General features: G+C 39.1%; 1 protein-coding gene across 1 annotated transcript in view; it reads right to left on the bottom strand.

Moving 5' to 3' along the window:
• RAB18 (RAB18, member RAS oncogene family) overlaps positions 1–22,194 on the bottom strand; it is a 40,989-nt gene extending 18,795 nt beyond the window's left edge. Inside the window, exons 1-2 of the mRNA XM_026000851.2 lie at positions 21,765–22,194; positions 16,634–16,689 (exon numbers count right to left, since the gene is read on the bottom strand). Coding sequence (XP_025856636.1) covers positions 16,634–16,689; positions 21,765–21,832 — 124 coding nt within the window. The 5' untranslated portion in view covers positions 21,833–22,194. The remainder of the gene's footprint in view (positions 1–16,633; positions 16,690–21,764) is intronic.
• Positions 22,195–22,717: the final 523 nt, after the last annotated feature.

The following is a 22,717-nucleotide window of genomic DNA, read 5'->3' as shown; positions in this document are numbered from 1 at the left end:
AATCTTATAAGTAGAAAATCCTACCTTTTTTTACTGTATATTTTTCTACTTGCATTCACTTTGCCAACATATAGTATAACACCCAGTGCTCATCCTGTCAAGTGCCCCCCTAAGTGCCCGTCACCCAGTCACCCCAACCCCCCACCAACCTGCTTTCCCACCACCCCTTGTTCATTTCCAAGAGTTAGGAGTCTCTCATGTTCTGTAACCCTCACTGATATTTCCCACTCATTTTCTCTCCTTTCCCCTTTATTCCCTTTCGCTATTTTTTATATTCCACAAATGAGTAAGACCATATAATGTTTGTCCTTCTCCAACTGACTTACTTCACTCAGCATAATACCCTCCAGTTCCATTCATGTTGAAGCAAAAACTGGGTATTGGTCATTTCTAAAGGCTAAGTAAAATTCCATTGTATACGTAAACCACATCATCTTTATCCATTCATCTTTCAAGGGACACGGAGGCTCCACAGTTTGGCTATATTGTGGACATTGCTGCTATAAACATTGGGGTGCAGTTGTCCTGCCCTTTCACTACACCCGTATCTTTGGGGTAAATCGCCAGCAGTGCAATTGCTGGGTTGTAGAGCAGTACCTTTTTAACTCTTTGAGGGACCTCCACACTGTTTTCCAGAGTGGCTGTACCAGTTCACATTCCCAGGAACAGTGCTAGAGTGTTCCCCGTTCTCCACATCCTCTCCAACATTTGTTGTTTCCTGTCTTGTTAATTTTCACTTTTCTCACTACTGTGAGGTAGTATTTCACTGTGGTTTTCATTTGTATTTCCCTTATGGCCAGTGATGCAGAGCATTTTCTCATGTGCTTGTTGGCCATGTCTGTGTCTTCCTCTGTGAAATTTCTGTTCATGTCTTTTGCCCATTTCATGATTGGGTTGTTTGTTTCTTTGCTGTTGAGTTTCCTAAGTTCCTTATAATTATTGGATACTAGCTCTTTATCTGATAAGTCATTTGCAAATATCTTCTCCCATTCTGTAGGTTCTCTTTTAGTTTTGTTGACTGTTTCTTTTGCTGTGCAGAAGCTTTTTATCTTGATGAAGTCCCAATAATTCATTTTTGCTTGTTTCCCTTGCCTTCATAGATGTATCTTGCAAGAAGTTGCTGTGGCCAAGTTCAAAAAGGGTGTTGCCTGTGTTCTCTAGGATTTTGATGGATTCCTGTCCGACATTTAGATCTCTCATCCATTTTGAGTTTATCTTTGTGTATGGTGTAAGAGAATGGTCCAGTTTCATTCTTCTGCATGTGGCTGTCCAATTGTCCAGCACCATTCATTGAAGAGACTGTCCTTTTTCCCGCGGATAGTCTTTCCTGCTTTGCCGAATATTACTTGACCATAAAGTTAAGGGCCCATTTCTGGATTCTCTATTCTGTTCCATTGATCTATGTGTCTGTTTTTATGCCAGTACCACACTGTCTTGATGACCACAGCTTTGTTGTACAACCTGAAATCCGGCATTGTTATACCCCCAGCTCTGGTTTTCTTCTTCAATATTCCCCTAGCTATTCGGGGTCTTTTCTGATTCCACACAGAAATCTTCAGATTTGTTCCAACTCGCTGAAGAAAGTCCATGGTATTTTTATAGGGATTGCTTTAGATGTGTAAATTAATATTTCACAATATTAATTCTTCCAATCCATGAGCATGGAATATTTTTCCATCATTTTGTGGCTTCCTCAATTTCTTTCAGAAGTGTTCTGTAGTTTATATATAGGGTATAGATCTTTTACCCCTTTGGCTAGGTTTATTCCTAGGTATCTTATGCTTTTGGGTGCAATTGTAAATTGGACTGACTCCTTAATTTCTCTTTCTTCAGTCTCATTGTTAGTGTATAGAAATGTCACTGATTTCTGGGCATTGATTTTGTATCCTGCCACACTGCCAAATTGCTGTATGAGTTCTAGCAATCTTGGGGTGGAGGCTTTTGGGTTTTCTATGTACAGTATCATGTCATCTGCAAAGAGGGCGAGTTTGACTTCTTCTTTGCCAATTTGAATGCCTTTTATTTCTTTTTGTTGCCTGATTGCTGAGGCTAGGACTTCCAGTACTATGTTGAAGAGCAGTGGTGAGAGTGGACATCCCTGTCTTGTTCCTGATCTTAGGGGAAAGGCTCTCAGTGTTGACCCACTGAGAATGATATTTGCTGTGGGCTTTTTGTAGATGGCTTTTAAGATGCTGAGGAATGTTCCCTCTATCTCTACACTCCGAAGAGTTTTGATCAGGAATGGATGCTGTATTTTGTCAAATCCTTTCTCTGCATCTACTTAGAGGATCGTATGGCTCTTGTTTTTTCTCTTGTTGATATGATCTCTCACATTGATTGCTTTATGAGTGTTGAACCAGCCTTGCATCCCAGGGATAAATCCCACTTGGTCATGGTGAATCATCTTCTTAATGTACGATTGGATCCTACTGGCTAGTATCTTGTTGAAAATTTTTCCATTTGTGTTCATCAGGAATATTGGTCTATCATTCTCCTTTTTGGTGGAGTCCCTCTCTCGTTTTGGAATTAAGGTGATGCTGGACTCACAGAACAAGTTTGGAAGTACTCCATCCCTTTCTTTTGGAACAGCTTTAGTAGAATAGGTATTGTTTCTTCTTTAAACGTTTGATAGAATTCCCCTGGGAAGCCACCTGGCCCTGGACTTTTGTGTCTTGGGAGGGCTTTGATGACTGCTTCAATTCCCTCTCTGGTTAATGGCCTGTTCAGGTTTCCTATTTCTTCCTGTTCCAGTTTTGGTAGTTTGTGGTTTTCCAGAAATACATCCATTTCTTCTAGAATCCCTAATTTATTGGCATATAGCTTCTCATAATATGTTTTTAAAATCATTTGTATTTCCTTGGTATTGGTGGTGATCTCTCCTTTTTCATCTGTGATTTAATTAATTTGAGTCTTTTCTCTGTTTTTAATAAGGCTGCTAATAGTTTATCAATCTTATTAATTCTTTCAAAGAACCAACTCCTGGTTTTGTTGATCTGTTCTACAGTTCTTTTGCTCTCTATTTCATTGAGTTCTGTTCGAATCTTTATTAACTCTCTTCTGCTGGGTGTAGGTTTTATTTGCTGTTCTTTCTCCAGTTCCTTTAGGTGCAAGGTTAGCATGTGTATTTGAGGGGCTTTTTTTCCAATTTTTTTGAGGGATGTTTGAATTGCACTGTATTTCCCTCTCAGGACTGCTTTTGCTGTATCCCAAAGATTTTGAACAGTTGTATTTTCATTCTCACTAGTTTCCATGACTCTTTTAATTATGCTCTAGTTTCCTGGTTGACCCTTTCATCGATTAGCAGAATGGTCCTTAACCTCCACGTGTTTGAATTCTTCCAAATTTCCTCCTGTGATTGAGTTCAAGTTTCAAAGCATTATGGTCTGAAAATAAGCAGGGGACAATCACAATCTTTTGGTATCGAATAAGACCTGATTTGTCACCCAGTATGTGATCTATTCTAGAGAAAGTTCCATGTGCACTTGAGAAGAATGTGTATTCAGCTGCGTTTGGATGAAAAGTTCTGTAAATATCTGTGAAATCCATCTGGTCCAGTGTATCATTTAAAGCTCTTGTTTCTTTGGAGATGTGCTTAGAAAATATGTCATTTACAGAAGCGCCGTCTTGAAGTCTCCCAGTATAAGTGTATTATTATTGAAGTATGTCTTTACTTTGATTATTAATTGATATAGTTGGCAGCTCCCACATTAGGGGCATAAATATTCAGGACTGTTAGGTCCTCTTGTTGGATAGATCTTTTAAGTATGATATTGTGTCCCTCTTCATCTCTTACTACAATCTTTGGAATAAACTTTAATTTATCTGCTATGAGGATAGCTACCCCTGCTTTCTTTTGAGGGCCATTTGAATAGTAAATGGTTCTCCAGCCTTTTATTTTCAGGCTGTAAGTGTCCTTAGGTCAAAATGAGTCTCTCCAAATAGATGGGTCTTGCTTTTTATCCAGTCTGACACCCTGCGCCTTTTGATGGGATCATTAAGCCCATTCATATTCAGAGTTACTACTGAAGGATATGAATTTAGGGTCATCATGATACCTATTCAATCCCTGTTTCTGTGGAGTGTTTCTTTGGGCTTCTTTCTTTTAGAGTCGCCCTTCATATTTCTTGCAGGGCTGGTTTGGTGGTCACATATTCTTTCAGCTTCTGCCTATCTTGGAAGCTCTTTATCTCTCCTTCTATTCTGAATGAGAGCCTTGCTGGATAGAGTATTCTTGGCTGCAGGTTCTTCTCATTTAGGACCCTGAATATATCCTGCCAGCCTTTCTTGGCCTGCCAGGTCTCTGTGGAAAGGTCTGCTGCTAACCTAGTATTTCTCTTCATGTAAGTTAGGGATCTCTTGCCTCTTGCTGCTTTAAGGCTTTTCTCTTTATCTTTGGAATTTGCAAGTTTCACTATTAAATGTTGAGATTTTGAACGGTTTTTACTGATTTTAGGGGGGGGGAAATCTCTCTATCTCCTGGATCTGAATGCCTATTTCCCTCCCCAAGTTAGGGATGTTCTCAGCTATGATTTGTTCAGATATGCTTTCTGGTCCTCTGTCCCTTTCGGGCACCCTCTGGAACCCCAGTTAAATGTAGATTTTTTCCTTCTGAGGCTGTCATTTTTTTCTCTTAACCTTTCCTCATGGTCTTTTGTTTTACTTTTTTCCTCAGCTTCCTTCCTTGCCATCAACTTGTCTTCTATGCCACTCACCCTTTCTTCTACCTCATTAACCCTCATCCTTAGGACCTCCAGTTTGGATTGCATCTCATTTAATTGATTTTTAATTTCATCCTGAGTAGTTCTAAATTCTGCAGTCATGAAGTCTCTTGAATCCTTTATGCTTTTTTCCAGAGCCACCAGTAGCTAATTGTGCTTCTGAATTGGCTTTCAACATCGAATTGTAATCCAAATTCTGTACCTCTGTGGGAGAAAAGACTGTTTCTGATTCTTTCTTTTGTAGTGAGTTCTTCTTTCTAGTCATTTTGCTCAGCAGAGTGGCTAAAAACGAGTTGTACTGAAAAAAGGAAGAAAGAAAAGAAAAAAACCCAAACAAATAAAAAAACCTAGGAGGGATATCCTCTGGTTCTATATACTGTAAATCCCTCGACTTCCCCTGGAGCTTTCCAGCGCTGCTTGGTCAAGAACTTCCTCTCTCCTGGGTGTGTGCACCTGGGGGAGCTGCCTGCCCCCTGCCAGGTGCATGGCCTTTGGGAGCTGTTCATCCTTTGAGGCCCCTGTTCCCTGACGGCGCGCTCCGTCCCAGGCACAGGGTGACACCAAGAGGACAAGACTGACGGCAGCCTGCCTTCTAGCTCTGGAGTCAGCTCCCACAGTAACTACTGCAGCTCCCAGTCCACAGGGGCCTGGATGTTCCCAGGGCGGGATGCTGATCTGCACAGCTTGGGGGCACCCAGGGGCAGGACAATCCTTGCTGTCCTGTGTCCTCCCTGCCTCTGCTTGTCCCGGGAGGAGCATAGATTCCTGGGCTGTGTCCCCCGGTGCCCTGGGATTCATGTTGCTGGAATCGCACTGTTGGGGCCACAGCTCTCAAAAGTAGCAGGGCGCAGCACCCTCTGCCCGGAGCCGCCGCCTGAGCTTCCTCCCGAGGCCCCACTAGCCACGCACTCCAGCCCTTTACTGAGCTTGGCCCACAGTGTGTGTGGCGCTCTCCCCCGGGTGCACCTCCCCTATTAGTGACCCTGGAAACCTGGAGGCCCCACTGCCCCTCCTATGGCTCGGCCCAGTTTCCCTGCTAAGTGCTTTTCTGTTCAGGAAGAATCTGGTTGGATTTTTAAAGTTCCTGCTTCTCCAGGGCTGGGCTTTCCTGTCCCGGGAGGCTTTCACTGCCCCCCTTAGCAGTCTCCTCACGGGGTCCCCTCCCCCACTTGAGTCTGTTTTTTTTTTTTTTTTCGTCTTCCTCCCTTGTTAGAAGTGCAAACTCTTCTCTCTATAGCATTCCAGCTGTTCTCTATTTAAATCTCAGGTCGAATTCATAGGTTTTCAGGATGATTTGAAAGTTATCTAGGTAAGTAGGTGGGGACAGGTGACTTGGGGACCCTACTCCTCCACCATCTTGCCCCCCAGGAAAATCTTACTTTTTCTTTTTAAAGATTCTATTTATTTATTCATGAGGGAGAGAGAGAGAGAGGCAGAGACACAGGCAGAGGGAGAAGCAGGCTCCATGCAGGAAGCCCGACATGGGACTCCATCCCGAGTTTCCAGGATCAGGCCCTAGGCTGAAGGCAGCACTAGACCACGGAGCCACCCAGGCTGCCCGGAAAATCCTACTTTTAATCCTAATACACACATGCCCCAAACTAAAAAAACAAAACAAAAACAAAAAACTGGTAGAATAAATGAATTCAGCAAATTTGTAGGATACAAAAATCAACATGCAAAAATTAAGTCTGCATTTCTATACATTAGCAAAGAACAATCCAAAAAGAATATTTTTAAAAAACCATTCCATTTACAGTAGCATCAAAAAGAAAATACTTGGGAATAAATTTAACCAGCGACTTTTAAGACTGACACACTGAAAGCTGCAAATTGTAACACTGTTTAATGAAATTAAAGAAGACATCAATAAGTGGAAAGACATGTTGTATTTATGAGTTGGAAAACTTAATATTGTTAAGATGGTAATACTATCTAAGACAATCTACAGCTCCAACACAATCCCTATAAAAATCCCAACAACTCTTTTGCAGAAATGACAAGGCTGGTATTCAAATTTATATAAAGCAAGTAGTACTAAATAGCAAAACAATATTGGAAAAGAAGAATAAAGTCTAAAGACTCACATTTTCCAACCTCAAAACTTACTACATATCTGCAATAATTAAAGCAGATGGTACTAGCGTAAGGACGGACATTTAAACCAATGGAACAGAAGGGAGAGCCTAGAAATAAACCCTAACATATAAAGCCAATTGATTTTCAGCAAAAGTGCCAAGACCATTCAACGGGGAATGGACAGCATCTTCAAATAATTCTGGCAAAAGTGAGTATCTGTATACAAAAGAATGAAGCTGGAGCCTTACCTTCTTTCATACACAAAAGTTAACACAAAATGAAGAAATACCTGAATGTAAAAATTAAATCTTTAAAAGTCTTAGAAAAAAATAGGAGGAAAAGTTTTCATGACACAGAATACAGCAATGATTTTTTGGACATGACACCAAAAGCACAGGCAACAAAAACAAAAATAGATAAACTGGACTTCATCAAATTTACAAACTATGTGCATCAGAGGACACCATCAAAAGGATGAAAAGATAACCCATTGAGTGGAAACTATTTGCAAAACATACAGCAGATAGAGGATTAGTATAATCCCAATATATGGAGAACTATCATGCAACGACAATAACAAAATAACCTAATTCAAAAATGGGCAAAGGATTTGGATAGACATTTCTCCAAAGAATATATACAAATGGCCAATAAGCACATGAAAACATGCTCAATATCATTATCCATTAGGGAAATGCTAATAAAAACCAAATATTATATTTCACATCCATTAAGATAGCTATTTTAAAAAATGAAAAATAACAAATGGTGACAAGGATATAGAGAAATTGGAACTCTTGTACTTTGCTGGTTGGAATGTAAAATGGTACAGTCACTGTGAAAAATAGTTTTATGTTTCCTCAAAAAGCTAAAAACAGAATTACCATATCATGCAGCAATTCCACTCGTCAGTATATACCCAAAAGTGACAGCAGAAACTCAAACAGATACTTGCACAACAATGTGTATAGCAGTATTACAACAGAAGGCTGAAGCAACTCAAGTGTCCACGAACAGATGAACAGATAAACAAAAGGCGGCTTATATGTATCGTGGAATATTAGTCATAAAATGGAATGAAATTCTGATATATGCTACAACATGGATGAACTTTGAACACATTATGCTAAATGCCCCTACTCACAAAGGGACAAATATTGTATGATTGTACCTATATGAGGTATATAGAATAGGCAAATTCATAAAAACAGAAGGTAGAATAAAGGTTACCACAGGCTGAGGGGAAAGTGGAGTCGAAGGTTTTGTTAAATTGGTATAGACCTCCTGTCTGAGGTAATGAGAAAGTTCTGAAACTGGATAGCAGTGAAGGCTGTGAAACAATGCAAATGTACTTATTGCCACTGAACTGTACACTTAAAAATTTTATGTTATGAATATTTTACCACAATAAAAATATAGATAACTGGGGAGTTCTGCATCTACCAAAGAAATCTATGGTTGAATCTATGGTTAAAAACCTTTCCATTAAAAAAAATTTTCATGCCCAAAATGAATTCTACTGAACATTTAAGTAATAATCCATTCAGTCAGTTAAGCATCTGTCTTCAAGTCATGATCCCAGAGTCTTGGGATCAAGCCCCACATGGGGCTCCCTGTTGGGAGCGGGGGGCCTGCTTCTCCTTCTCCCTCTGCTGTTCCCCCTGCTGTGTGCACACTCTCTCAAATAAATATATAAAATATTTAAAAATAATAATAATCCAGACTAAGCAACTCCAGGAACCTGAAGAATGAATACTTTGAAAAAAGTAACTAAACTGGTATACTAACAATACATGACTTCCAGATCCATTATAAAGCTGCAGAAACCAACACAGGGAGGCACTGACATAAAGTCAAATACATTAAAGGGACAGAACAGAGTCCAGAAATAGACTCACCCTATAGAAACAACTGTTTTTACAAAGGTACAAAAGCTATGCAGTGCAGAAATGACAGTCTTTTCAACAAATGGTTTTAGAACATATAAGAAAGAAAAGAGGGGAGAAGGAAGAAAACAAAGAAAAGAGAACTTTGATTCCTATGCTTAACACTGTATCCAAAAATTAATTCAAAATCAATCACAGACCTCAAGTAACACATAAAACTATAAAACTTCTAGAGGAAAATAGAGAAAATCATTGCAACCCTCTGTTAAGCAAAAGATACAACACTAAAACCATCATTCATAAGAATGATAAACTGCATTTCGTCAAAATAAAAAACTTCTACTTTTAGAAATAACTTTTAAGAGAATGACAAGAGGAGCCACAGACTAAGAAAATACGGCAAAGCATATATTATGTAATAAGGGACTCATATGCAGAATATGTAAAGAATTCTCAAAACTCGACAATAAGAAAAAAACAATTAAAATGAGTAAGATTTATAAACTTCACACACACACACACACACACACACACACACACTCAAAACAGATCAACAGACAGCAAATAAGAACTTTAAAGACACTCAACATCATTAGTCATTAGACAATGCAAATTAAACCACAATGAGATTACCAATACATACATACCTATTAGGATGGTTAAAATTTTTAAAGTCTGATCATGCTAAATATAACAGGTGAGGATGTGGAAACAGGAATTTTAATATACTGCTAGTGAGAATGTAAACAGGAATTTTAATATACTGCTAGTGAGAATGTAAAATTTTAAAATACTGCTAGTGAGAATGTAAAGTGATACAATCACTTTATTAAAAAGTGGATGGGGATCCCTGGTGGCGCAGCGGTTTGGCGCCTGCCTTTGGCCCAGGGCGCGATCCTGGAGACCCGGGATTGAATCCCACATCGGGTTCCCGGTGCATGGAGCCTGCTTCTCCCTCTGCCTGTGTCTCTGCCTCTCTCTCTCTCTCTCTCTCTATCATAAATAAATAAAATTTTTTTTAAAAAATGGATGAACTATTTTCCAAAGTTAAACATGCATTTACCATATGATCCAGCTATTCTATTACTGGCCATTTACTCTAAAGAAATAAAAATTAATATTCATATAAAATCCTGCACTTCAATGTTTATAACAGGTTTACTAATAATCACCAAAACTTGGAAACAATCCAATGTCCTATAATAAGTGGATGGATAAATCAACTCAGAAACATCCATGCAGGGCAGCCCGGGTGGCGTAGAGGTTTAGCACTGCCTGCAGCCCAGGACGTGATCCTGGAGACCCTGGATCAAGTCCCATGTCAGGCTCTCTGTATGATGCCTGCTTCTCCCTCTGCCTGTGTCTCTGCCTCTCCCTCTCTGTCTCTATGAATAAATAAATAAAATCTTAAAAAAAAAAAAAAAAAAAGAAACATCCATGCAATGGAATATAACCAACTGAGCAATAAAAAGAAACAAACTACTGGCATCAACAACCTGGATATAACCCAAAAGCAGTAAGTAAGCTAAGTGAAAAGAGCCTGAAAATTTTGCATAATATATTCAATTTATATTACATTCTCAAAAAGATAAAATTATACTGATGAAGAATGACCAGTGGTTGCCAGAGGTAGAGGCAGGGAAAATGTATGACTAAAAAGACACTAGTTAGTTTTTTGGAATGATAGAACTGCTTAATATCCTCACTGCGGTAACAATTAAGTGACTATATACATTTGTATAATACATGTTAAAATTCAAAAAACTGGCCAATATCAAATACCAAAATGCCAAAAAAAAGATCAATTTTACTGTATGGTAATTAAAAAAAAAAACCCACTTCTACTCATATGGTAGAAAGATAACACATAAAAAAATATTTTCTGAAAGAATAAATTATAAGAGAACATGTATTATAAAATCCCTACTTTGTACTGATTTATGATTTACTTTGACACTAAGTCCAAGACTGATTTTGTAGAATTGTTCCATGGGCTTTTGAAGTAATGAGTTCCTCATCTAAAAGATTTGTTGACTGGGGGTCCTGCCTGACCCAGTTGGTTAAGCAAACAACTCTCGGTTTTGGCTCAGGTCATGATCTCAGGATTGTGAGATGGAGCCTTGTATCCGTTAGGCTCTGCACTCAGCAGAGTCTTCTTAACACTCTCTCTCTCTCTCTCTCTCTCTCTCTCTCTCCCCTCTGCCCCCTCCCTTCCCAGGCTCTCTCTCTTTCTCTCTCTCAGTAAATCTTACAAAAAAAGAGAAAAAAAGACTTGTTGATTGAGGGGTGCCTGGCTAGGTCTGTCAATAGAACATGTAACTCGTGATCTTGGAGTTGCACATTTGAGCCCCAAAATGGGTGTAGGATTCCTTAAAATTGTTAAATAAATAAATAAATAAATAAATAAATAAATAAATAAATAAGATTTGTTGATTGTGTTATTCTATTTCCCTATGGTCTCATTTATGTCTTTGGGATCTACTTAAGTATGAAAGAGATGTAACAAATCTCCTAAAGTAACTTTATTTTCATCAACTACTCTTTATGTTTTGAACAAATTTTGCTGTCACAAAGAGCATCTAGGTTTGGTGCCTACTTGTTATAACTGTTACAGCTACTTTGTTAGGAATTAATTGGGCCTTTCATTATTACATACTGTCCTGTTTCATTATATCCAGTGCATTAGCCTTGAATTCTACTTTAAACTACATTATATTACCACCTCTGCTTTTGTATTGCTTGCACTTGCCTGGCCTACTCTTTTTTTTTTTTTTTCAACCTTTCATTATTTGTTTTAAGTACTCTTCAACTCTATCTGACAATGTAAATTATTAGGAGAATTGGACCTACTGACATTTAATTAAATATATCAATTTTTTAATTTATTTTAATTCTGTTGCTTATGTTTAACATTCCATTCAAATTTGTGCTTGATTCTTTTTATTTCTGTATTACTATGTTGTGATTAAAAGAATACCAAGTTAGAGGTTAGGAAGGTGGATTTAGTCTCAGCTCTCTTACTGAGGTCTAGATAGGCAAGAGCTTAACCTCTTTAAGTAGGTTTCCCCCTTCTCATCAAGAAATAAAAATTCCTGCTTCACCTGCTACTTTATTTTGGGAGAAGAGGGAGTAGAGAATATCAGGGTAGGGAGACATCAGGAGGGATACTACGAAAGCTTAAGGATCCAATGGAGAAAATATTATGACAACCTAGATTCCCCAAAATTGAGTTTACAAACTTTAAAAGTATCAACAATGAAAAAAGGTAGGTTCTCTGCTACCCCAGAAGACAGAGTAAATATGTTTTAAGAGTTGAGAAGGAAGGGAAGGGGGTGAGAAATGACATACAAAACCTTATGAAGACTAAAGTCTGGGAGATGAAGAATAATCTGGGAGTCCAGGGCTTTTTGTGATGACTACTTACAGAGAGACAAGCAACAGCAAGACAAAAAAATATTTGGAGAGAAAAGAGTGGGGTTGAGAAAGGTCTTGTCAGAAGCTGGCTGAATTCCGAAGACTCCAACTTGACTCCTGCTGATGGACGTGGGGCTGGCAGAGGGAGGGATGGTCTTATTCCAAACAAATATCATTATCCAATAAAGAAGAAATCAAATGACCACAAAATAACTTGGAAATTAAAAAACAAATGAATTTCTGAATCAAAAATTTCAAATATGTCCAAAGAGCAATGAGAAAAGAAATACACCCTACCAAAACCTATGGGGCACTTGTTCTTAGAGGACACCCTGAGTAAGGACTAAAAAGAAGGGAACTTAACACTTATCTTAAGAAATTAAAAAATAAACCAAAAGAAAAGTAGGAAGGGGGGGTAGAAAAGAAATGAAGCAATTTATCAAACAATTAAATAAATATATTCCTCAGGACACTAGGGTGGCTCAGTTGGTTAAGTATCCAAATCTTGATTTTGGCTCAGGTCATGATCTCAGAGTCATGAGATCAGGCCCCAAGCCAGGCTCTTCGCTGAGCCTGCCTGAGATTTTCTTTCTCTCCCTCTCCCTCTGGTTCTACCCCTACTTGTGTGTGCACATGCTCTCTCTCAAATAAATAAAATCTTAAAAAAAAAAAAAAAAAGAATTTGCTTTAAATTTTCTAATTTAAATAAATAAATTTTCTGGTTTTTTAATTTGAAATAAGTATTAGTTAAAGCATTTTTTATGCTCAAAGGTCACCTAGAACAAGGAAATTTTTCTCCTTTCCTGATTTCCACATCATTTTCTATGTTTTAACGTCTTTATTCATTTTGGTAAATTCTACCCACTTTTTCCATTTCGAGCTTCTATTGTGCTTTATTTTGTTTTCCAGTCTCTACTGTCCCTTGTGATCCTTCCAATTTCACCTTTATTTCAGTGATGGTTTTATTTTCTTTATTTTTCTTTCTGCTCAGCTTACATTGCATTTTCTCATGCAGTCACACTATCTCTTCCCTGACCTCTTATTGCTTTGTGCTCTCAGTGGTAAATACTTTCAAAAAGTGTTTCAAAATCAGAGCAAAACAGCTGGGCATGATTTTCATTTCCTTTACAGAAATATTTTTTTCTGTTGAGTATTCTTCAACTCTTCCTTGTTTTTCTGCTTTCTTCCTTTTTGATTCTTGAATGGGGAGGGAGGGGCTTTAAGCTGAAATCCTTTTGATAATTCATCTTTAGAGGTAAGGTTGTTTTGGAAAAGCTATTTGTAAGAGGTTCATGCAGAAGGCTATAGTGGTTCCAATTCCTGACCAGCAAAACTTTGTCTTGATTCAGGGTTTTATAGGAGAATCCTGTAGGGTTTTTTGTTTTGTTCTTTTTGTACTTCTTAACAGCAAATGGAGACAGGCAGCCTTGAAGTTTTCACAATGCAAAGACATCCCTTCCCCTCATGCTACAGATAGGGACAAACGCAAAAATGGCTTGTTCCTGTGATTCTTTGGCTTCCCCTCTTCCTTTGAGTCTGAGAATCAAACCAGGTGCAGGGAAACCCCTGACATTAGCTTAAAAAACCATTTTGCTTTTGCAAACAAGGGATTTAGGCATCTCCAGGTGGGCCTCTCAGATTCATGAAGCATCTCTGGCTGGTTCTAAGCTCTGCAGCTGTGGCATCCTCACCCTCCTTCTTCCCAAATGCATCCTGCTTATGCTACTGCTTTTGGCAGCCATTCCACCTATTTTGTGGCCTGGGGTTTTTAGCTTTCTTCTAGTTCAGTGGAATATGGGGCTTGTGTTTTACTTTTTCCCTCTCTTTGTTGTTATTTTGGCTAACTGCCAGAAAGCAGAAGAAAAAAATGCCAGCTTTACTGTACCATCCTCAGACTCAAAACCCAACAATTATGTCAAAAAAATATTTTAGGGACGCCTGAGTGGCTCAGCGGTTGAGCGTCTGCCTTTGGCCCAGGGCATGATCCTGGAGACCTGGGACAGAGTCCCACATCGGGCTCCCTGCATGGGGCCTGCTTCTCCCTCTGCCTGTGTCTCTGCCTCTCTCTGTGTGTGTCTCTCATGAATAAATAAATAAAATCTTTAAAAAATAAATAAATAAAAGAATATTTTATACAAGATAGAAACTTGAATGTCTCACTATATTACTGAAAGATAGAGGTGTGCTTTCCTTACTACTTTACGTAAAATACTAATTTTCCACAAAACATTAATTTTTACAGGGCCATTAGCAACTGAGTTGTTTTTATTTTAAAAACTCATGTGTGTATTAGTTATAACTAAGGCAGAAAATAATCTGATGTCTAAATGTAAAAGATACTTTTCAAGACCTAGGGTCCATTTGGGAAACAAATTATGTATATCCTAATCAGTATATCACAACCTTAGTCCTGGTTTTTAAAGCAGACAAAGCCTTTTTAAAAATAAAGACAATACATAATTTGTCATGTCCAAGTTCCCGGATTTCATTTGGGTTTAAAATGAAGAGATACCTTTACATTGTATATTGATCATTCCCTTAGTACAATTTTAACTCTAGGCAAATTCATTTTCCTGCCAGTTCCTACTCTTCTCCTTGCCATCCACTGTGAGGCATGTACTGAGTGAAATGAAGTTTTACAACTAATTTTTTTTTTTACAACTAATTTTTTAAAGGAACAAATAATATAGCAAAGCCAAATTAAAGTGGATTTTAAATTACTAGTGTTTTAAATGATTTCTTTTCACACATAAATGTAAACCTGTAAATATTAATATGCCACACAAAAGCTAAGTAATGCCTGGTATAACTTACTAAACATTTAGAGGCACTAGGAGTTTATACTGAAGAAACAAGACCTCTTCCTGGCAGAATTCTAAGTAAGAAATGTAGATGGAATGACGGGATTCTAAAAAAATCACCATCTGACAACCATCACAGAATGACAGGATGATACTTTAAATAAATTTGGCATATATCACCTTAAGTAACCAAAGTCCCATCACCAATAATGGTACAAATATACACCATGCTCTGAGAAGCACTTTGCAATTCCTGCCAAAATACATGACCCAAATCTAACAACAAAGATATATTTGACAGATGTAACTGAAGGATTTCTACATTATAATAATCGACCTGTATGTACTCTTTAAAAATGTCAAGGCCATAAAAGACATAGAAAGACCAAAGAACTGCCCGGATTAAGACACTGAAGAGAAATGACAACTAAACTCAGTTGTGATCCTGGACTGGATCCTGACCAGAAAATAGTTTTGAGTTTCTGTTTTTTTGTTTTGTTTTGTTTTGGGTTTTTTTTTTTTTTTTTGGCTAAATAAAACATTAGGGGGACAATTAATGAAATCTGTCTGTATACAGTAAAATTGTATCTAGTTCACTCAGGAAATACACATTGAAGTATTTAGAGAGCTTTCTGTAATTTTACTCTGGATTCAAAGTTGTGTGGAGAGAGAGCATGATAAAGCATATGTGATAAATATTAACATCTGGGGACATACAAGAAGTCTTGTACTATTTTTTACAACACTTCTCTAAGTATGAAATTATTTAGCATCTGAAAGAAAGGGGAAAAAAACCTACATAATAAATAAATGAACACGAATAAATGAACATAATAAATGAAAACAAACCCAGTTATGAGAAACTCTTTATTTTCCCTAATAATAATGCTAGGATGGTATTTAATACATTCTACTCATCAGATCATGAAATTTTAGAGCTGTAAGAAAAATGTATTATCTCTCAACAAAACTCCTCCATTTATAGGAGGAAACAGTGAAGTTACAGGACTTCCTCAAGATCTTGCCAACTGGTTCAAGGCAGAGCCAAGGCTACTATCCTGCTCTGACTCAGCTCTTTCACATTGCAAGCTATCTCTTAATACCTTTATATTGTCATCTACTCCCTAAACATGTGATACACCAAAATATTTAGCTCAATCTTCTCTTATATTCTAGTAAGCTAATGTGACAAACCACTTTCAGATCTAAATCTCATCTTAAAAAGGCTCCTAAGAATCTTTAGTAACTAATATCCATAAACATGTTGAGTTCAGAATTATGCAGGATACTGTTGCAAATGCTAAAAACACAGTATTAACACACTCTAGTATTAAGTGATACTGTTAGGTCCATGATGATAGATACCAAGTCTATATTATTCATCATTACAACCCCAACCCTTAGGACAGTACCTGACATACAATAAATATTCAGATAATTGCTAAGTAAAAGACAATCCATAGTACAAGAAAGAAATGTATGTATAGATTAATCATAATCATAATACCCACAGTGCTAACCAAGTGTCATGAAACAACAAATAAGTTATTTTTGCTTGGTGAGATCTACAAAGGCTCCAGAAACTTAATGAAACCATAGCCAAGCTTTTAAAGGGAAATAATTCAACAGACTTGGAAGCAATGAGGTGGTGAGAGGGAGGGCAGAGGAATTAGATAAAAGACTGAAGGCTAGAAAATACATGGTATTTCTATTGAATTTTTAAACATAGGCTTACCTATCGTTGCTGCAAGTTCTGGATCAAAAGTATCATCTGTGAACCTCAAGAGCAGGCTAAAAGAGATGTTTAAAACACAGATTAGAAATTTGTCTTTTCTCTAACCATTTGGCAAAACATTCATGATTATATTTTGTCACAAATCAGACACAGGTCTGCTCACAAGAATAATGCCTCACTGCAGAAATACAGAGAGGAATTAAATTATTGGAAGGCAATAAAAGAATCCCAAGACCAAAGAAGTTTCCTTAATATATTCCCCATACTCCTCTACACAATTCTCAAGTGTGAAAAGATTTCGGTTTCACGGTGCCTGGGTGGCTCGGTCTGTTAGGCGTCTGCCTTCAGCTCAGGTTATGATCTCAAGGTCCTGGGGTCTCAAGGTCCTTGGGTCCAGACCCAAGTGGGGTTCTCTGCTCAGCGGGGAGTATTCTTTTCCCTCTTACTCTTCCTCTGTACTCTCCCTCTCTCTGTCACTCTCTCTTCTCAAACAAATAAAATTAAAAAAAAAAAGATTTAGGCTTGATTTTGGTTTTTAACTATAAATGTATCCTTGTGAGAAAATAGTAGCAACACATCATACTGTAATGTGGTCAAAAGGGGGGAAAATAAGTCCCTTGGAATGCAACAAGTTAATTTTTTGTTTAATCTGATGTATACTCCACTCTGAATTCAAGTATAAACAGAAAGCTGCAGACTGATAAACAGAAAGGGTAGACTGACCAAACAATAGATAGCCAGAGTAAGTATTATCTGGCAAATGATAGGCAGGGTGAATGAAAAAAGTAGGCAATAGGGAGCTCCCAAAAGCTTTTTTTAAAAAAGATTTCTTAAAAAATAAAAAATTAAAAAAATAAAGAAAGAAAGAATTCTTGACAAAAACTGTTAATTTTAATGCCAGCAAAAAATGCCAGCAAGAAAATTAACAAAAGACAACTGCCATGGTTATGGTGAAAGATAAGAAGGACTAAACCTAAGAAATGGTAAAGAAACTAGAAAGAGATGAGAGATGAAATAATAGCAAAAGACACATATGAGTACTCTAAGATTTCATATCTCCCAGAATTTTTTATTTATTATAAGGCAGAAGGGTCAGTTATTAGAAGCTATTCAAAAATACAATCTAAGCTTCTGTTAAAGCCCTAAATTAATAAAATTAATCCATCTTCCCTCACATTATCTCCTACAATAGGACAAAAGACTGTTCTATCCACCTGTATGCATTAATAAAATCAAGGAAATAGCTATCAGATGTCTGAAATGAAAAAAAAAAAAAAAAGGTATGAATTTTTGTTGCTAGAGGTTTTTTCTGTCCAGAGTATACTGCAACACATAATGGCCTTTTGGTATTCAAAAGCCGGTGTCTGGGACACCTGGGTGGCTCAGTGGTTGAGTATCTGCCTTCCTGGAGTTCCACATCGGGCTCCCTGCATGGAGCCTGCTTCTCCCTCTGCCTATGTCTCTGCCTCTCTCTGTCTCTCATGAATAAATAAATAAAATCTTAAAAAAAAAAAAAAAAAAAAAGCTGGTGTCATTAATTGTATTGAAGGGTTAACTCTCCCTTTCTTGGTTTTGCTTTGTGTTTTCGATGAAGCCAGCATCATAGAAGTAAAATAAATAGATTTTCTACTTAACATTGAACCCTCTTGATTATAACTTTGCTTACTTCCAACATGAGTTAGGTGACTGCACTAACAAGAATCTTAAGACTGCACTTGTAAAAATGTTCTCCCCAACATTAAGTTTTTAAATTCATAAAAGTGAAGATTTCGCTAAAAATTTAGTTACTCGTATTTTAAGAATGGAAAAGGTATGTATCCATACTCAGTTACTACAAAGACTCAGTTACAAAAACAAAAGAAACTTGCAGAGTACTAGTAGTAGTAAAAATACCAGAATAATAAAATAACAATGGTATTGGCTATCATTTATTGGAGAGTAACAACGTGCCAGACATTTGAACCAGCGGTTCTTCTTACATAATTGCTAATCCTTACAATAACCCTTGTCATTAAAGGTACTTTGTCAGAAAGCCAGGGAACTGATATGGTACAAAACAACAAATTTTAATACCAGCTCTGAATATAAGCAGGTCATAGCAAGGGATACATTGTTAGCTGGATATGTATTCTAAACTCTATGTTATGCTTCTTCCTAGGCAGAGAGTCTACTTCTCTATTTGACTTTTTAAAGACTCCACAACCAGAAAATGATTAAGAACCAATGCTATTTACGTGTTCATATTTTCAAAGTTAGAGAAGAAAAATACTCTCCATGCAGAGCTATAGATGGAAGGAGTAACTACCAGTGAGAGGAAATCAAATCTGTAATAAACAGTGCGTTCATAACTAGTCTGCATTTCTTAATTTACAAATGAAGTTGGCCAAAAAGGATGGGGGATACAGAGACATAGGAGGGACAGCAATTTAGGTAACAGAAGGTCTCTATAACCTTCCAGTTTCTTTTTTTTTTTTTTTTTAAGATTTTATTTATTTATTCATGAGAGACACACACAGACAGAGGCAGAGACACAGGCAGAGAGAGAAGCAGGCTCCATGCAGGGAGCCCGATGCGGGACTCGATCCAGGGACTCCAGGATCATGCCCTGAACCAAAGGCAGACGCTAAACCACCGAGCCACCCGGGCGTCCCAACCTTCCAGTTTCTGAAACACTTTGCTAGTTCTTTACTTCACCATGGCTCAAAGCATCTTATACATTTAACATTAGATAAGGTTTGAAGGATTTCTATTCCAACCTCATTTTTCAAACGAAGAAATGAAGGCCTAGAGCATTCAAGTATCACACAGGTCACGTAAGTGACAGCACCAGTTTCATAATCCGGATCTCCTGTCTGCTACCACACATGCTGATCACACTCCAACAGTCTGAAATAAACTGGAAAAATAACCTACTAATTTGAATTAGTTAAGATATCCTTTGTCAGGCAGCCTGGGTGGCGCAGGGGTTTAGTGCCGCCTGCAGCCCACGGCGTGATCCTGGAGACCAGGGATCGAGTCCCACTCGGGCTCCCTGCATGGAGCCTGCTTCTCCCTCTGCCTGTGTCTCTGCCTCTCTCTCTCTCTCTCTCTCTCTGTATCTTTCATGAGTAAATAAAATAAAATCTTTAAAAAAAAATATCCTTTGTCGTGCAACAATACAAATGATATTTCACTTCCATTAACTCTAGATCTGTAAAGAAATATAAACTTATTGGTCAGAACAATTCTTAAAGACTACATCCACGACAAATGTTTTTGTACTAACTTAAAAAGCACAGGCTTCTATCTTAGTAGAGTCATTTGTTCTCTGGGTACCCAGAAAGAATAAGTATTCAAGGTTGTTTTCCGTAGCACAGCACAAGCACCAATAATGCATGTCTAGCTAGAAAAATAAGCCAACTTTCTCCCTGAACACGACCCTTTCTTGAAAGAGGTAAAGTTAAAAAAAACTTTTTTTAAAATTTTAAAAAAAATTTTAAAAGTTAAAATTTGGCAGTGAGCAGCTGAAAATTCATTAAGTACTGAGAAAAGTTTGGAGCAGATTAGATCCAAACATGTTTGTCTGAGGGGAGGGAACTAAGGAATCCAATAAATCCACTTAGCAGATCTTATGCTAGAGGAAGAACCTCAATTATGTAAACATTCTATTAACCTTCCAGAAAATTTTAACACAACTTAACCAGTCATCCACCCGATACATTTAGGAAAATGTTGCCTACCAAAAACTGTGTTGGGTTGAACTATATGAAATGACAGTCAACCCATTCTTGACTTCAGAATCAGCAATTTCATATGCCTTAACCTACATGAGTCACACCTCAAGGAAAAAAAGATCACAGGGCTATAGAAGTCCTATTAAGACAATGTTCAATATAGCAACTTTTTAATCCCAAATATAATAGATGGTGATCGTGAAAATTACTCAGTCCTTTAAATAATGCACACACACACTCCCCACACTACTATACTAGCCCACAGTGTTTCATTAATTTATTCCTTGTTGTGTACAAATCTTTCACTCCAAAATACGCTGTACTTAATATATTTAAACGGGAAAAATTGGAAATATATTGTCATACTTTAAAAACATATAAAATTGCAAAAAGAACGTATTACAGAATAAAATCTGAAATCCTTACGCATCTAAAAAAGTAAAACTTGATGAAGTGATTTGAACTTCTGGAACTGAACACTGTTTACAAACCAGGACAGCCTCGGCTACTAGGATCAATAATAATAATAATAATAATAGCCAGATGGCAAGGGTAACTTTACCTGGAGAACTTTGTTCCGAGGCTTGAGTGAAATCACAACCCGCTTGCAACACCCACTGCTCGAGCTCCACTGCTCTTACCTGATCTCAACTCGAACTCCTGCCAATTATCACTTTCCCTCAAGAAAAGAAACAACATACTAATTTGTTCCTTGACCTCTCTGTGCTGTGGCAGAATGCGGAGTCAAACAATCACCCTTTATTCTCAACGGTGGTCCCAGCTTAAACTCACAGCATCCTGGACTACAGTCCAGGAATTACTCCAGTAGTCAGAAGACCACAGGGTTCTTCCACAAGCTGACTCCGAACCCACGGGGGGTGGGGCACCCAAGCAGGCCAGGAACGTGACCTAGGGCGTCACGAAACTTCCTGCGTGGAACACGACGTATCCAGAGAAAGCCTGACAGAAATCAAAGGACTGAAGTTTCAACTCCACTCGCGGGCTGACGGCGAGCCTGAGCGCCCCCTGCCCCGCCCGCGGCCGAGTCCAGACTCGGGCCCACACCCGCCCGCCGCGCCCGAGGCTGCTCGGCAGCGAACCCGCCGGCCGGGCCGAGCGGCGGCCCTCGGAACTGTTCTTTATCTGGTTCAACAGGAGGGGACACGTATCCAGACGAGTCGGGCCTGCCAGAGGCCGACACCGAGGCGGGCGCGGCGGGGGCCGGGGGCCGGGGGCGGGGAGCGGGGGGCCGGGCCGGGGCCGCGGGCCGCGCCGCCGACAGGCCTGGGAGCACGCGCGGAGCCCGCCCCCCGGCCCGCACCGGCCGCTGCCTTTACCGTTCCCGAGCGGCCCAGCGCACGGCCGCCAGGGCGGCAGCAAGCCCGCTGCCCTCGTCACCGCCCGCAGACCCGCCTCACCTGGACTTGCCCACGCCACTCTCGCCGATGATGAGGATCTTCAGGGTAGTCAGCACGTCCTCGTCCATCCTGACCCTGCTCCGCTCTGAGCCCAGCCGGCCGCCCGGGTCCGGTTCTCAACCCTTCCCCCCCGGGAGCGGTGCCCGCGCATGCGCAGCGCTGCGCATCTGCCACCTTCCTTCCTACCCGGGCTGTTTAGGTTGCACAAGGCCCGGTCTCCCCAGTTCCGCCTTGAGGAAGCTCTGCGTCTGCGCAAACTCGGGGGCTCCGGCGTCTTTCCGGAGTGATTAATCAGCCTTGCGCAAGCGCAGATGGGAAGCCCCGCGTGTGAGTTCGCCCTCCTTCCGCAGGCTGTCGCCCTCCCCTGCCCAACCTAACCTTGCGTCGCTGGTGTTACTTGGGGAAGGACTGAGTTGGCCCAGCGGGGCGCTTTGTAACAGCCGCAGTGTACTTCTATCACTCCGTATCGCATCGTCACCATAAACATGTACACTTGAGCTAAACCTGCAAAGTTTCATTTCCTCAACCGCCAGTGCCCAGTGATCTAGGAAAAGAAGCCCTAATTCATCGGGCTATTTTAAGCTTTGTCTCTTAGACACCAAGAAGCCACAAAGGAAGAAAAATTTACTTTCGGGAACAGTGATTAAATGGATATGCTATTCAAATACTTGCATTGAGCTCATTTTCACTACTGACGACAATGTTCTAGATATTTCATGTTGATTATGATCCTTTCAGTTCAAACATCCAAGTAAACATTCCGATATTTGAACATAGAGCGGAGAGGATAGCAACAATTCAAGGTAGGCCATAGATTTTCTTGAAGACATATTAAACGAATAGCTGATATTTAGAGCAAATGGTAAAAAGACCAGGATGTCAATAGCCAACAACTTCAATTACCAAAAACCAGGAAGAGAAAAGCTAACAAAGGATCTCAAAAGAAAATATAG

This window comes from Vulpes vulpes, chromosome 2 (assembly GCF_048418805.1).
Source record: "Vulpes vulpes isolate BD-2025 chromosome 2, VulVul3, whole genome shotgun sequence".
Taxonomy (NCBI): domain Eukaryota; kingdom Metazoa; phylum Chordata; class Mammalia; order Carnivora; family Canidae; genus Vulpes; species Vulpes vulpes.
This window is presented reverse-complemented; position numbering and strand designations above follow the sequence as displayed.